Source organism: Pongo pygmaeus, chromosome 20, assembly GCF_028885625.2.
Source record: "Pongo pygmaeus isolate AG05252 chromosome 20, NHGRI_mPonPyg2-v2.0_pri, whole genome shotgun sequence".
In the NCBI taxonomy this organism is placed as follows: domain Eukaryota; kingdom Metazoa; phylum Chordata; class Mammalia; order Primates; family Hominidae; genus Pongo; species Pongo pygmaeus.
The window spans coordinates 5,548,160-5,563,423 of record NC_072393.2 but is presented as its reverse complement, the minus strand read 5'-3'; the positions used below and the strand labels follow the sequence as shown (position 1 = coordinate 5,563,423).

Below are 15,264 nucleotides of genomic sequence, written 5' to 3'. Positions count from 1 at the left end.
CAACACAAGGATCTGCACCAAATCAGCCTGTTAACCCTTAGGACCTGGTATGCTTCCTACAACCCAGAACCTGTAGAGGTAACAGCAGAGAAGGAGAAAGACTGCACAAAAGTCTCAGGAGTCTCCTGTGTAAGGAGCATAGCACGCGATGAACCAGAATCAAATACCCGCCACTGCCCAGGCCATACATGCTCCAAGGGACGGACTGGTGTCGCCGAGGTGACCTACCCTTTTCCTCTTTGGAAAGCCTTTTTGTATCCGAGTCATCTTCGGGAGAACTAGAGACAAAAGACAATGTCACTCCACAAGGAAGCAGCATGGAGGAAACAAACTCAAAACCATAAAATTCGTGCTGAGGTTGCATACCTACCCGAAATTTAGTTCTGAAAAAATGATACCCCGACAAACTTGTATTGAAAATCTGACCTAACCATAAGATTTCAGACCCACAGGAGTTAATTAATTCTGCTGGGCTAAAGGTAATTAGGAAGAATTAAAGAACACAACCATGGTAGGTTGAGAAAAGAAAAAAGATTATGTAATCAGTGTAAAATACACAAAGAGAAACGAAACATTCTTTAGAAGCACAACTACAATTTCGTCAGTCTGGCTGGCCAATTGCAGAAAAAAACAGCTTATGTGTGTCATTAAATGACCAATGAAAAGGAGATAGCGTCTGGTCTAAAACTGAGAAAAAACAAACCTCATTTTCTGATCAGCGCCCTCACTGGTTGAGGACTCTTTAGGAGCCGGAGGGACTTCATTACAAGCGTCAAAATCAAACTTCCTCCCGTCTTCTTTGCTATCTCTGGCTTCTGGGCTTGGGGCTTCCGTGGGTGCTTCCGCGAGCTCCTCGCTAGAGGCCTCCGCGAGCTCGGAGGCCGCACTACTCTGCTCAACTGCCGGCTCTAGCCCTACAGGCTCACAGTCCGTCCTCTCGCCATCGCCTGGCTGCTCCGCGGGCTCCCTTTTCACTACCGCTAACAGGCTGTCTGCCTTGCTCGACTGAGCGTGTGCTGTTGACTCGCTGGCCAAATCTAAATCACCCTCTTCCGGATGGGCGCTGTCAAATAGGTCCTCTTCCTCCGCAAGCTTTCTGTCTGGCCCCACGCTACTTGTGTCCTGTGCAAATGGCTGCTCCAGCTCGGAACTTTCTTCTTTTACTGGCTCAGATTTACAAGTTTCCCCCAAAATGTCGAGTATTTTCTCATTTTCTACGGATTTAACAGGAATAGAATGGCACAAGGTTTAATTACCAGGGAAATAAAGCAATCACAAATGTGGAACTGGCACGGTTGCCACACTAACACGAAGAGAACTGCTAGCTACACAGAGATTGGAAAACCCGCGGGTACACAAAGTTATACTGGTTACACTACCTGCGCTGCGACCGCCTCTAGGTAAGCCTCTACGCTACACGGAAGAGAAAAGCATCCCAGAGATTTAACCCCCAAAACCTTCTGGCTGATTCTTGACAGTCTTCATTCTGTCGTCGTTTAGATATGACTCTTCCAAATTTAGCTTCCAAAGTCCAAGTTGCTTAACTGAACGTATCACCATTCACTGAACAGCTCAATTTCCAAATTTCTTTGAATTTCTTTTAACAGAACAGTCCAACATGAAAACCAGAATCTCTTCCATCCGTGCTCTGAGATATTTGCAGTCCAGAAAGTGAACAGTGTTTGGAATTCTCATGAAGACACTCTTTCCTCTTCTGGAATCCAGTTATGTCTCAAATTTATGTTTTAAAATGTATCTCCCTACCACTACCTGAGCTGCCTCAATTAAAAACCACAAAATTAAGCTACTGCCCAATATCACAAGATCTGTTTTGTGGGTGCAGAGGTATTAGCTCTCAAGAGAGGCATCTAGAACTCTTTCTCTATGTATGATTCAATGCTGTTGATATTCAAAAAAGCATGAGATACTTTCATCTCACCAATACATTTTGTAAAATGAGAAGTGAGCCACTTTCACAGATCTGGTGATATGGCTGGGTTTCCAATCTCTATGATCCTGGTAGGTTTTGGATTGTAAACCTTTAGAACAATGTATACTATAGTAAGGTAACTTTTAAAAATCAAAGAATTCAAATTAGAGAAGGTGGAAAACTAGAATGGTTCCAAACCCCCGCTGGTAAGTTTTTCATTTAACAGTACCTGGCTCCAGGGATGGCTCTTCAATTTCCTGCAAGAAAAAACGTAAATAAGACTGTGCCAGGTGAATGACACCTATAGTTTATTCAAATGAAAACCCAGAATAACTAAAGAGGGAATTTTAAAAATCCAGGGCGGGAAACTCACAAACGCAAGAGGTGGAGAACCTGCTTGTTCTAGGAATGGCTCCATTAAGAGTGGCATCCACTTCACTCAGCCCACCCTCCATTCAGTTCCCCCAACAGGGGCCTGGAACTGGTCTCACTTCATGGTGAGGCACTCATCATAAGGATGCCTGACCCTCTAGATTGAACTCTCAAATTCAAGGAGAGTAGTGTTTTCATTTTTCTACTGTTAGCATCTAGAGGAATGCATGGCACATTAACAGTCACTTTTTCACTCAATGAAGCTACGATAACTTTCTGATATTCAAAAGACTGAGGGAATATGGGCCCAGGTGGTATGACTCCTGCTCTTACTTGGCATGGTGGTGCCAGCATGAATACCTTTGTAAATACCCTCCCTCCTTCATCTCCTTTTCCAATCAATGTCCCCACCAGGCCAGTTCTAGAAGTCATTCAGACTCTTCCCAGGAAGCCCTGTCCACTCAGGCTGGTGCCATCCTTGCCTATTGTGGCATCTGGTTGTATTATCTCCATCCCATCTCTCTGCATCGTGTCCACCGTAAGCTCATGTCCCTCTGTGGCCTTCAGCCTTCAGCCAATGGATCCCTATGCCATCTCCCTCCCTGACAGGCCCAGCCCTCCCCTGCCCCGTCCAGCCAAGTCATCCACATCCCTCAGTATCCAGCTCAGTGGCATCTCCTTTCAGGAAGGCTTTCCCTATTTCCCTCTAACCCAACTCCAGCTGTGCCCCACTAAGCAAAGGAGCTTTTCCCACATGATGTGATCCCCCAGCCTTTTTATGTTTCCTGTGCACACAAGGTTCACTCCTCTGGAATTCCAGTCAACTGATGGGCACTGACTAGGTTCCAGGCACAAATGTAAGCACCTTACATACACACAGACTCGTCATCAGTCGCAGGAGGTCGGTCCTAATGGTAGCACCCTTCTTTTTACAGAGTAACAGACTGTGACCAGACAGACTGAGTAACTTGCCCAAGGACACACAGCAGGTGGGAAGCAGAGACAGGCTCTGAGCAAACGCCGTGTGAGAGTGTGAGTCTGCACTGTTAACCATCAGGCCAGGCCCCACGAGCATGGGGACCACCCTTCCTTCTATCTATGTAATGCTGGTAGTTAATGCCTCACCTGACACATCACAGGGGATTCACATATACCCAATAAGCAGGTGTGACTGAATTATAACTTCCCCTGGGAACTGCCCTGCCATTCCAGGATGCTCTATGAAACTGTACACTTTCCTCATGGTTTCACTTATTTTTAATCAGTTTTTTCCCCACGTACCCTACCCCATGCTGGGAATTCAGACCATATGACTGAAACCAATCATCAATGTTGGCAGAATAATTCTTCCTCATTTTCTCTAAAGAGAAGCAAATACATTCCTATTTGTTTAGGAGAGACTATAGGTTTCCCATTTTAACATGGCCGACTGTGACCAAGAAAGACCCAGGGGAAAGTGACAAGATCTGGCTCCTCCTCTCCTTTCTGAGTCGGGAATGGCTGTGTCAATTCGCAGGTGGAGAGACGGCAGCTCTAAAAGCGAACTGGGTTTCACCACGTTTTCTTGAGATTTGTGCCCTCCTCAAGGCTGGAGCTCTGGCTTTCCAGTATCTCCCTTGCCCTTGCTTGGCAGAAGCAAATGGAGATCTTTTCCGAAAGGTGATTTCTAATTACAATAGCATAGATGACATTTAAAAAGAAGACGGGGGGAAGAAAAAGGCCGGGCAAAAGCTGGCTCTATCTTCATTTCTCCACAAAAAGTTCTCCTAAGAATTAGACAGCTACCTAGTTAAGTGTGTTCTAACAATTTATATCTATGTAGGCTGGAAAAAAAAAAGGAAACTCAAGACCCACAAATATAAAAATCATACCTGGAAATTCTCAACTCATCTGTTCTCATCTAAGATTTAATATTTACAGAGATGCCAATGAAACAGGTAGGATGACACAGTCATTAAACGAAATCTGGGCGATTTCAGAAAAAACAAAAACAAAAACAAAACAAAAAAAACTTCCCAAAGACAAGACCAGAACCCCTGAGACCCCACCTTCCCCAACAGGGCTCTGTCAACCCTCAATCCCCATCTGGGCCCTATTCGTCTTTCCCAGGCAGTCATGCCCTCTTGCTGTCTCATCAAATCATCTTTCTGCAGGGGATGCCACCCAGAGTAGATGAGACAGGCTGCCTTCCCCCAACAAGCAATGAAATTAAGAATGCCACAAAACATGTCTCTAATGACTGCTGGTAAGCCACAGCGCTTGGAGGCCACTCGTTGAAGCCTAGAGTTAAGTCCCTGGCAATGCGTACATTATATTTGGAGGAAAGCAGAAAGCAAACACCCACTAACGATCCTGACAAAGGAAACAACCCTTGTGGTGATTATTCGCTGGGACTGGCGTATGGTGTCTGAAATGGTTTCCAGAAATTGTGGTCTGACCTTTCATTCTAAAAGTACTGAGACATACAACAGTTTACCTGTAATATAGTGAAGTCAGATGATGAAGTATCTAAATTGTTTATAGTTTCTTTGTCCTCTATCTGTAAAATAAATGGAGAAAATACAGTTCATCACACCAATAATAATGTAACATAATGGTACATCTGTACAATGAAAAGTGAACAGCTATGAAAATAATTCACAACAGAATTTTAAACCCAGGGCAGAAATCAAAACACTATTATAGTATAATTGCAGCTAAACTGAAAAAAAGTTGTATGTAAATGTCCACCTGCACACAGACTAGGAAATCTACTAATATGGTATCTATGTAGGTTTTAAGATGCAAACCAAAGAAAAAAAGTCTAAGTCAAGCAGAAAAGAGATGAAAATGAGTGCACAGACTCTAAGTGGATCTGAGCACAGAGTGAGGGCTGTTCTTCCAGGAGCAATGGCTAGAGTCCTGCTGAAGTGGAGCCTTCAGCCACCGCTGCTCACCCAGCCTGGATGCTGATGATGTGGGACCTGCTGCCCCTGGGGTAGGTACCTCCCTCAACGGAACAGCATCTCCCAGCATGAGGGTGGGGACAGGAGCTCGAGACTGGCAATATCCTATGCCCTACTTGCAGGGGAAGAATAGCTTTTATTCTAAGAAGTAGGCTCTGCCCAATAAGGCAAAGGATTCTCCAAACAAAGAAAGGGGGTTCAGATTATTTGTGACTGAAACCAATTTTGGCTGTCTGCTCTAAAGCCCTGAAGTTTGAGATATACTTAGGGGGAGACGTTTTCAGATATTTTATAACCAGCATGTATTTTTATCATAATATTTCACTAGGAAAGACACACACATGATCAAAAGATTCAAAAGGTACAAAAGCCCATTCACTGAAAACCACTCTCCACTACTCCTTTCTTCCTGCCATGCAGCTGTCATCGCATATGCTACACACGTGTTTCAGCACCAAAGACCATCTCCCCTTCGACACCTGCATGAGGGGCAGCACATCATTCTGAACCCTCCCCAAGTGTCACTTCTCTTTTGGAGATTGTTTGAGTTCACACAGATGTGCTTAGTTCATTTTGATGGTTACACAACAGTAAGAACTGTATTCGTGGTGGTACATTTCATAATAACTCTACGGTGCTTTCTAGATGCTAGGCATTGAACTAGGCTAGGGAAACACTTTGTTGGAGCTGCATAGTAAATTCTTCAGGAATTGCAGAACAGATGAGTCAGGACTCCTCTCTGACACTAAAGCACAAAAGCAGCCATAGACAACAGTATCAATAGGTGTGGCTGTGTTCTCAGAAAACTTCATTTACACAATGAGACCCTGTCTTGAAAAAAAGCAAAACAAAGCAAAAACAAAAAAACCCCAAAACAAAACAAAAAAAATCCAGGTGACAGCCAACTTGACGACTTCTGCTTTAAGTGTATAATAAACATCCATCCATTGAATCTTCCGAAAACCTCTTGCAAGTGAGGAGCAGAGGTTAAGGAGTTTGTCCAGGGACACACAGAAATTGATCCATCTCCAGAATCTACCTCTGAACTCTTTTTTTTTTTTTTTTTTTTTTTTTTTTGAGAGTCTCACTCTGCTGCCCAGGCTGGAGTGCAGTGGCACAATCCTGGCTCACTGCAACCTCCGCCTCCCTGGTTCAAGTGATTCTCCTGCCTCAGCCTCCTAAGTAAATGGGATTACAGGTGTGAGCCACTGTGCCCAGCCAAGCCACCGCACCTGGCCTCAACTCTTAAAACTATACTGCTTCCAGGCATTTAGGATGTTTCCAGCTTTTGTTACAGAATGTATTATTTTCTACTTAGGAGGGAAAAAAAAACAGCCTTAAGAAGATGCAGCCATTCAGGAAGGGTAAGTAACTCCTGCTGCTGTGCAAGTGTTTCTGCTACTCCTGTTTAGAAGCTGATGAATGGGACTCACCAAAAATTGCACAACCCATTTGTATCAGAATAACTCTCAGCCACTTCTCAGACTCAAATCCTCCATTCAAATATGACAATCTGCTACCTCTAAGGATACTTGGAATCAGTTCCAAGAGGAAATGCAAAAGTATTCTGAAGAAATGCAGAAGCGGATTGACTGGCATACAATAAGGTTTCTGTCCACCAAGACTGCTTGAGAAGCGCTCACTGCGGAAGACCTGAGGACCAGGACAAGAACAGGGCCCCCCCACGAGCCAATACAGAAAGGGCCCCACAGAGATGCCCCACAGCTTCTCATATGCATCACTTTTTCTGTCTGACAAACATTAATCACCAGGTAAATGAAATTAATATCAAATTAATGGCACCAAGACAACGTCATATATAAGTTAAGTACATGGCCTCTGGAATTAGCCTGATCTTAGTTCTTATTCTGTTATGAGCTGTGTGTCATCTGGAGATATTTTTTAGTTCTTGCCTTCCCAATTTCCTCAACTGAAAATGGGGACGACAGCACCTCATGCTGCTATTAAAAGAATTAAAGGGCACATGCTGGGTGCGGTGGTTCACACCTGTAATCTCAGCACTTTGGGAGTCTGAGGCAGGCGGATCACCTGAGGTCAAGAGTTCAAAACCAGCCTGGCCAACATGGTGAAAACCATCTCTACTAAAGATACAAGAGGCCGGGCGCGGTGGCTGAAGCCTGTAATCCTAGCACTTTGGGAGGCCGAGGTGGGCAGATCACGAGGTCAGGAGTTCGAGACCATCCTGGCCAACATGGTGAAACCCCGTCTCTACTAAAAATACAAAAAAATTAGCTGGGCGTGGTGGCGGACGCCTGTAGTCCCAGCTACTCAGGAGGCGGAGGTAGGAGAATGGCATGAACCCGGGAGGCGGGGCTCGCAGTGAGCCGAGATGGTGGCACTGCACTCCAGCCTGGGGGACAGAGCCAGACTCTGTCTCCAAAAAAAAAAAAAAAAAGATACAAGAAAATTAGTCGGGCTTGGTGGTGGGCGCCTATAATCCCAGCTACTCACTCGGGAGGCCAAGGGAGGAGAATCACTTGAACCCAGGGGGCAGAGGTTGCAGTGAGCTGAGATCATGCCACTGTACTCCAGCCTGGGCAACAACAGCAAAACTCTGTCTCAAAAAAAAGAAAGAAAGAAAGAAAGAAAGGGCATAATGCCAATGCCTGGTAGGTAGTATTTAGGAAATACTACCCACTATAATCTTACTATCCATTTGATATGTTTCTAACAGGAAAAAAGTTTAGGTTTAAAAACAACATCCAGGTTAATACTTGAGGTTAACTCTTAAGATAGGTATCAATTGGCTGTTTTTTTTTTTTTTTTAAACAAGAGATAGGGTTCTGTCAGACTCTGCCACCCAGGCTGGAGTTCAACTGCACAATCATAGCTTAGTACAGCCTTGAACTCCTGGGCTGCTCCTTCCACCTCAGCTTTCTGAGTTACCGGATTACAGGAGTGCATCAAGGCACCCAGTTCAACAATTGCTTCCTAACAGGAAAACACCAACTTCTAACCTCTTCCTAGTTCAATGCTTTCAAGGTACCTAGGCCATAACACCACAGATCAAGTCCTGCAACAGGAAGGGTCTGAATGGTTGTCCTCAAAATGTCTCATACTGTATGTCGCAAATGGATGGCAGGTACGTGTGAATGTTATAAGACATCACCTTTCAACAAAACAAACTGGTTCAGAATCATCTGAACCAACTGACCCTTATTCTACTGAACTGGCATTACAGAACAACTTACTTCCCAATATGAAACTGATCACCTATTTTAATTGTGGAACTGATACATTCAGGGCACATTCTAGAGACATTGCCGGTTACCTACAGCATGTTCCTGAAGCTGCTCCGGAAGCTCTTTCATTTCCCCCTCGACTAGCTCTCTACTATCCGACAGGGACTCCTGAAGGTTATCAGCATCATCGTCTTCGACACAATCTGCAACGCTTCCATTATCAATTTCTGCTTCATCCAACACACTGATATCCATGATGTCGATGTCCTGCAAGTTCTCCAAACTGGTCTCAACATCCTCCTGTGACACAACCAGACCAAACCATCATGTGACCGCCACTGGTCCATCCACCACGCTACTCACTTGCAAGGCTGCACATACCTGTCCATCCCCAGAGTTTTCCTCCAGCCCGTTATCTTCCACACCCTCTTCTTCTGGTTTGCGCCCTGAAGACAGAATCATTTACAGCATGAGATCAAATGATACGCACTTTACAGAAGCAACAATGCCCTGAGCACTACACAGGTGGTCACTTTATAAACATCTGAGACACCTCACTACTTAGGGACACTTCCTAATCCAGGAATGAGGCCATTCCGGACAAGACAGCCCTGCCCCACCCCCAAGCAGAAGAGGTTCTGTTCTTGTCTGAGCTGTGCAAGTAGAAGTGCAGGAAACAGGTTCTTAGTAAAATTGAACAGGATCAGACCTGTCCTCAGCTCTGCCCTTCTTCCTATCCCAAGTGTCCTTGTTTGAGGGAAAAAGTATTTGTTGCAAATGTGCTGCCTTTTAGTTAAGGAACGTTTTCCCACTGAAACTGCGCATGCCCGAGTATGCACATTTTTAATGCTTAAAAAGAAAAAAGAAGGGCCGGGTGCGATGGCTCACGCCTGTAATCCCAGCACTTTGGGAGGCCGAGGCGGGCAGATCACCTGAGGTCAGGAGTTTGAGACCAGCCTGGAAAACATGGTGAAACCCCGTCTCTACTAAAAATACAGGACAATCACTTGAACCCAGGAGGCGGAGGTTGCACTGAGCCGAGACTGCGCCACTGCACTCCAGCCTGGGCCACAAGAGCGAAACTCGGTTTAAAAAAAAAAAAAAAAAAGAAAAACAAAAAACCCACATACTATCAAGATACTCCAAAGGGGCTGGGCACGGTGGCTTATGCCTGTTAAGTCCAGCACATTGGGACGCCGAGACAGGTGGATCACTTGAGGTCAGGAGTTTGACACCAGCCTGGCCAACCTGACGAAACCCTGTCTCAATTAAAAATACAAAAAACTAGCTGGTTGTGGTGGCGGTTGCCAGTAATCTCAGCTACTCAGGAGGCAGAGGCAGGAGAATCGCTTGAACTCTGGAGGTTTAGGTTGCAGTGAGCTGAGATCGTGCTGCTGCACTCCAGCCTGGGTGATAGAGCAAGACTCTGTCTCGAAAACAAAACAAAACAAAACAAAACAAAAATTGCAGAGGAAGGTTTTTTTTTTTTAACTTATACATTTCCATCAACAGCGAATTAAAAAGTGCCAATCTCGTGCGCTTGTAGTCCCAGCCACTCGGGAGGCTGAGGCAGGAGAATCGCTTGAACCCGGGAGGCAGAAGTTACGGTAAGCCAAGATCACGCCACTGCACTCCAGTCTGGCAACAGAGCGAGACTCCGTCTCCAGGAAAAAAAAAAAAAAGGCCAATCTTTCTTGAATCTCTGTTAAAAATCTGCTATTTTTCTTTATCTTTGCCAATATGCTAGGTAAGAAAAGGAATACTGTTTTAACACGAATTTATCTCCTGACTACTCAAATTGCTTTGAGTCATTTGCTTTTTGTTGTTGATCACCTGTACTTTTCTAAAAATTTCTGATTTACACCCCACTATTTAAAAACTTCGGCTCTGGCCGGGCGCGGTGGCTCACGCCTGTCATCCCAGCACTTGGGAGGCCGAGGCAGGTGGATCACCTGAGGTCAGGATTTCGGGACTAGCCTGACCGACATGGAGAAACTCTGTCTCTACTTAAAAAAAAAAAATTAGCCAGGTGTGGTGGTGCATGACTGTAATCCCAGCTACTTGGGAGGCTGAGGCAGGAGAATCGCTTGAACCCAGGGGGCGGAGATTGCGGTGAGCCGAGATCGTGTCGTTGCACTCCAGCCTGGGCAACAAGAGCAAAACTCCATCTCAAAACAAAACAAAACAAACAAACAAACACTTCAGCTCTATCCCCCATCATTTGAAGTTTATATATCATATGTACAAAACATATTTTCCCAGTTCTTTAATTTTGTTTACAGGTTTTGAGTACACTTCACTTTTTTTTTTTTTTTTTTTGGGACGGAGTCTTGCTCTGTCACCCAGGCTGGAGTGCAGTGGCCTGATCTCAGCTCACTGCAACCTCTGCCTCCTGGGTTCAAGTGAGTCTCCTGCCTCAGCCGCCTGAGTAGCTGGGATTACAGGCGCCTGCCACTACACCCAGTTAATTTTTGTATTTTTAGTAGAGAAGGGGTTTCACCATGTTGGCCACGCTGGTCTCAAACTCCTGACCTCAGGTGATCTACCCGCCTCAGCCTCCCAAAGTACTGGGATTACAGGCATGAGCCACCGCTCCCCGGCCCATTTCACTCTTATGTGGCCAAGCTATTAATTGTTTTTAAAATATAAGTGGTTTATACCTTCATGTTTGGATGTCCTCCTCCATACTGAAGGCTAAATAATATACACCTGTATTCAGTTCTTTTGAAGTTTTAAACATTTATTCTCTCAGTTTCATGTTAAGTGAGACTATTTTCCCAATAGTTGTCCCATTTGGAAACTGATTTCCCAGCACCACTGACTAAATAGTACTTGCCCCCGACCAATTTGAAATGTTGGCTTCCTCAATATTATATTTGTATTTATGTCTGGGATTACTTGTTTCCATTCTCTTCCACTGATCTGTTATTCTTGTTCCAGTTTTAGATATGTGGCATTACCATGTTTTTCTAAATAGAAAATACTTGCTGGGTGTGGTGGCTCATGCCTATAATCCCACCACTTTGGGAGGCCAAGGCGGTTGGATCATCTGAGGTCAAGAGAAGAGTTTGAGAACAGCCTGGCCAACATGGCAAAACCGCGTCTCTACTAAAAATACAAAAAAATTAGCCAGGCGTGGTGGCAGGCGCCTGTAATCCCAGCTTGGGAGGTTGAGGCAGGAGAATCACTTGAACCTGAGAAGTGGAGATTGCAATGAGGCGAGAACACGCTACTGCACTTGTGACAGAGCAAGACAGACTGTCTTTAAAAAAAAAAAAAAAGAAAAGAAAAAGAAAAGACTAAGATTAACTATAAAAAAAAAGAAACTAAAAAACGATTGGAAGGTATGGCTTAACCCCAGGTTTTTCTTCAAGAGTTTAGTAATTTTAGGCTGGGTGTGGTGGCTCACACCTGTAATCTCAGCACTTTGGGAGGTCAAGGTGGGCGGGTCACCTGAGGTTAGGAGTTTGAGACCAGCCTGGCCAACATGTTTCTGAAACCCCATCTCTACTAAAAATACAAAAATTAGAAGGACATGGTGGCAGGTGCCTGTAATCCCAGCTACTCGGGGGTAGGGGGGAGGTTGAGGCAGGAGAATCGCTTGAACCCAGGAGGCAGAGGTTGCAGTGAGATGAGATTGTGCCACTGCACTCTGTTGTGGGTGACAGAGACAGACTCCATCTCAAATAAAATAAAAAGAGTTTAGTAATTTTAAAAAATGTGAAAAACATCAAGAGGCTGCATACCTTCTTAGGTTCATATTTCTCCTGTCAGCCAACAATGCTAAGAACAGGGAAGTCATTTCCCCAACTCCCCTTGCGCAACCTCCCAATTTTTCTTACTAATTGATGATTTATAACATTTGCAACAGTTCACAGGGGCAGGCATGCTGGCACCTTCATCCAAACAGCAGTATTTATATAGTCATTTGCTTTTTCATACAAATGATAAAATGAGTAGAGAATAGAAAAATGTAAACGATGATAACAGAAATAACAGAACTGAAGCAAAAATGGAAGTCATTAGGCATGGCAAAAATGAAATTTCTGGTGTCAAGAATAGGCGTGCTCAAATTAAACTCTTTGACTGTCTTCCATGTGAAGCATAAAATCACATGCGTGAAATCCATGAAATAGACTCTGGAAGACCACATCTCAAAGGCAAGGCATAACGTAGCATCGTTTCGTGTTTTAGAGCTACTGTCAGCACAGCTTCCTAGCGTTCCTTATAGAATGAGGTGCTCAGCTTTTTGAAGAACATGGGAGAAAAGCTGATCAAACACACAACTTTGGGAAAACTACTTCCTACCAGGCCTCTTTCCCAATGTGAAGAACAGTCTCTTTTTTTTGGAGACAGGGTCTGACCCCGTCACCAAGGCTGGAGTGCAGTGGCATGTCTTGGCTCACTGCAGCCTCTGCCTCCCAGCATCAAGGGATCCTCAAGGGATCCTCCCACCTCAGTCTCCCGAGTAGCTGGGACTACAGGCACATGCCACCATGCTCAGCTAATTTTTGTATTTTGTGTAGCAGTGGGGTCTCACTATGTTGCCCAGGCTGGTCTTGAACTCCTAGGCTCTCAAGTGAGTCTCCTGCTTGGGCCTCTCAAAGTGCTGGGATTACAGGCACGAGTCACCACATCCAGCCTGAAAATCAATTTTTTTTTTTTTTTTTGAGATGGAGTCTGGCTCTGTAGCCCAGGCTGGAGTGCAGTGGCATGATCTTGGCTCACTGCAAGCTCCGCCTCCCGGGTTCACACCATTCTTCTGCCTCAGCCTCCCGAGTAGCTGGGACTACAGGCGCCCGCCATCACGCCTGGCTTATTTTTTGTGTTTTTAGTAGAGATGGGGTTTCACCGTGTTAGCCAGGATGGTCTCGATCTCCTGACCTCGTGATCCACCCGCCTTGGCCTCCTGAAGTGCTAGGATTACAGGCGTGAGCCACCACACCCGGCCGAAAATCAATTTTTTTAAGGCTAAGTGTTGTTTCAAGCAGTATTAAGGAAACAAGGTCTGACACCGTGGCTCACACCTATAATCCCAGCACTTTGGGAGGCCGAAGTGGGTGGATCACTTGAGGTCAGGAGTTTGAGACCAGCCTGGTCAACACGATGAGACCGTGTCTCTACTAAAAACATAAAAATTAGCCAGGTGTGGTGTCAGGCACCTGTAATCCCACCTACGTGGGAGGCTGAGACAGGAAAATCACTTGAACCCAGGAGGCGGAGGTTGCGGTGAGCCGAGATTGTGCCACTGCACTCAGCCTGGGTGACAGAGTCAGATCCTGTCTCAAAGAAAAAAGAAAAAACATTAATTTGTCTATACTAGAAACTATTCTTGTAACTGGATAAATATGTAACATCCTGGGGGGAGAGAAAAAAAAAAAACCAAAGACAAAAATTCCAAACCTAATTATTTGTACTGTAATTGAGGTTTAAATATTCTAATTTCATTCATATTTTTAGAATTACCTTATTTACAAAGATAGGGGACTATCAAACTGATAACAGAATTCAATACATGATGTTTTGGTCAGCTGGCTGGGAAATCCATCCCCATTTTATACCATTATTTCTTTGGCAAAACATACCTCGAGGTCTAAAAAACAGCTGGAACTCAACACAGTGGTCTCTGTAAACATGCTGGGAAGAGATACCAGAGCACTGCCACAGAATGATTATATTTGATAAAGTTGCTACAATTCTATGATACATACGTTGGTTTCTGTCCAATCGTATTCCAGATAATAGGAAAAATCTACTAACTTATCAGAAACTTGCTGCCCTACATACAGTGTTCTCTCTTCCTCAGGAGGGGTACTAGATTTTCATCAAACAGAATCAGGGTTTTCCACTTCTATGACCACTTTTCTCCCAAGCAGATGTACAGGTACACTGCAGCCAAATCCTTCTCAGGGGAAAGCTCCCCCGAGGTAAAAAGTGACTGGAAATGTCGAGAACATGCAATCTTCAAAATGTTTAATCTTCAACGTATAAAGCACATCCCTGACCGGAATGTTTATTAATCATCACTACTTGAGGAAAGACAGTATTCTCCAGAGAAGAAAAACAACGTCTAAAAAAACCAAAAATGAATGCAAATGGGAAAAGTATAACCCTCTGGCAAAAACTGAAGAGCCATTGATTTGTCTTTAGTATCAAGGCCAATGTGCCCCTCGAATCCTTCTACCTCAGCTCTTCACCCTAGTTTGTGGTCTCAGCTATGGGCATGACCGTCGTCGCCTCTATCGCCTGCTCGTAGCTCCCTGCCTGGGATTCCATCTCTTCCCTTCTGTTAAGCTTCTGCCTCAGAGACTGTCCAATCTCACCGCTGACTCTGCTGCCCTGGACTTCTGCTGGGATGCTCCCATAGTACCCAGGGCTGCATGTGGGTGGTTCATTACTTTCTGATTTGATTACACAAACACACTTCCCTAATTATGCAAATATGCCCATTAAACTTTACTGCAGTAACAGAAGATTCATCCTCCTAAGTATAGGAAGTATAAAGCTATAATACCTTCCCTTTTCCCTACTGTCCTCTTAAGAGGTTACCAACGTTCCCAGCTTGGTGGTGCTTCAGGACATCGTCTTGCGTCTACATACATTATATGATACATATGGAAATAAGCTTGTGATGAGATGAAATCTTATTGTTAGTGAGCAATGACACAAGTTACAGAAACTACTAACAGGCCTTGGACATTTTTATGTACTACATATTGATCCACCTCCATCTTTGACTCCATGCTACGGCAGTTCTCCACGTTAGCTGCCTTCTCAAAAAGGCTGTAGCAATTTATTGTCTCCAACACCTACA

At 44.6% G+C, this 15,264-nt stretch overlaps 1 protein-coding gene across 4 annotated transcripts in view; it reads right to left on the bottom strand.

Moving 5' to 3' along the window:
- The window catches only part of SAFB (scaffold attachment factor B), a 45,813-nt gene that overhangs the window by 18,307 nt on the left and 12,242 nt on the right, over positions 1–15,264 (bottom strand). For all 4 annotated transcript variants that reach the window (XM_054463226.2, XM_054463223.2, XM_054463225.2 and 1 more), the window contains exons 3-8: positions 8,832–8,896; positions 8,544–8,750; positions 4,779–4,841; positions 2,160–2,187; positions 704–1,214; positions 229–278 (exon numbers count right to left, since the gene is read on the bottom strand). In XM_054463226.2, coding sequence (XP_054319201.1) covers positions 229–278; positions 704–1,214; positions 2,160–2,187; positions 4,779–4,841; positions 8,544–8,750; positions 8,832–8,896 — 924 coding nt within the window. The remainder of the gene's footprint in view (positions 1–228; positions 279–703; positions 1,215–2,159; positions 2,188–4,778; positions 4,842–8,543; positions 8,751–8,831; positions 8,897–15,264) is intronic.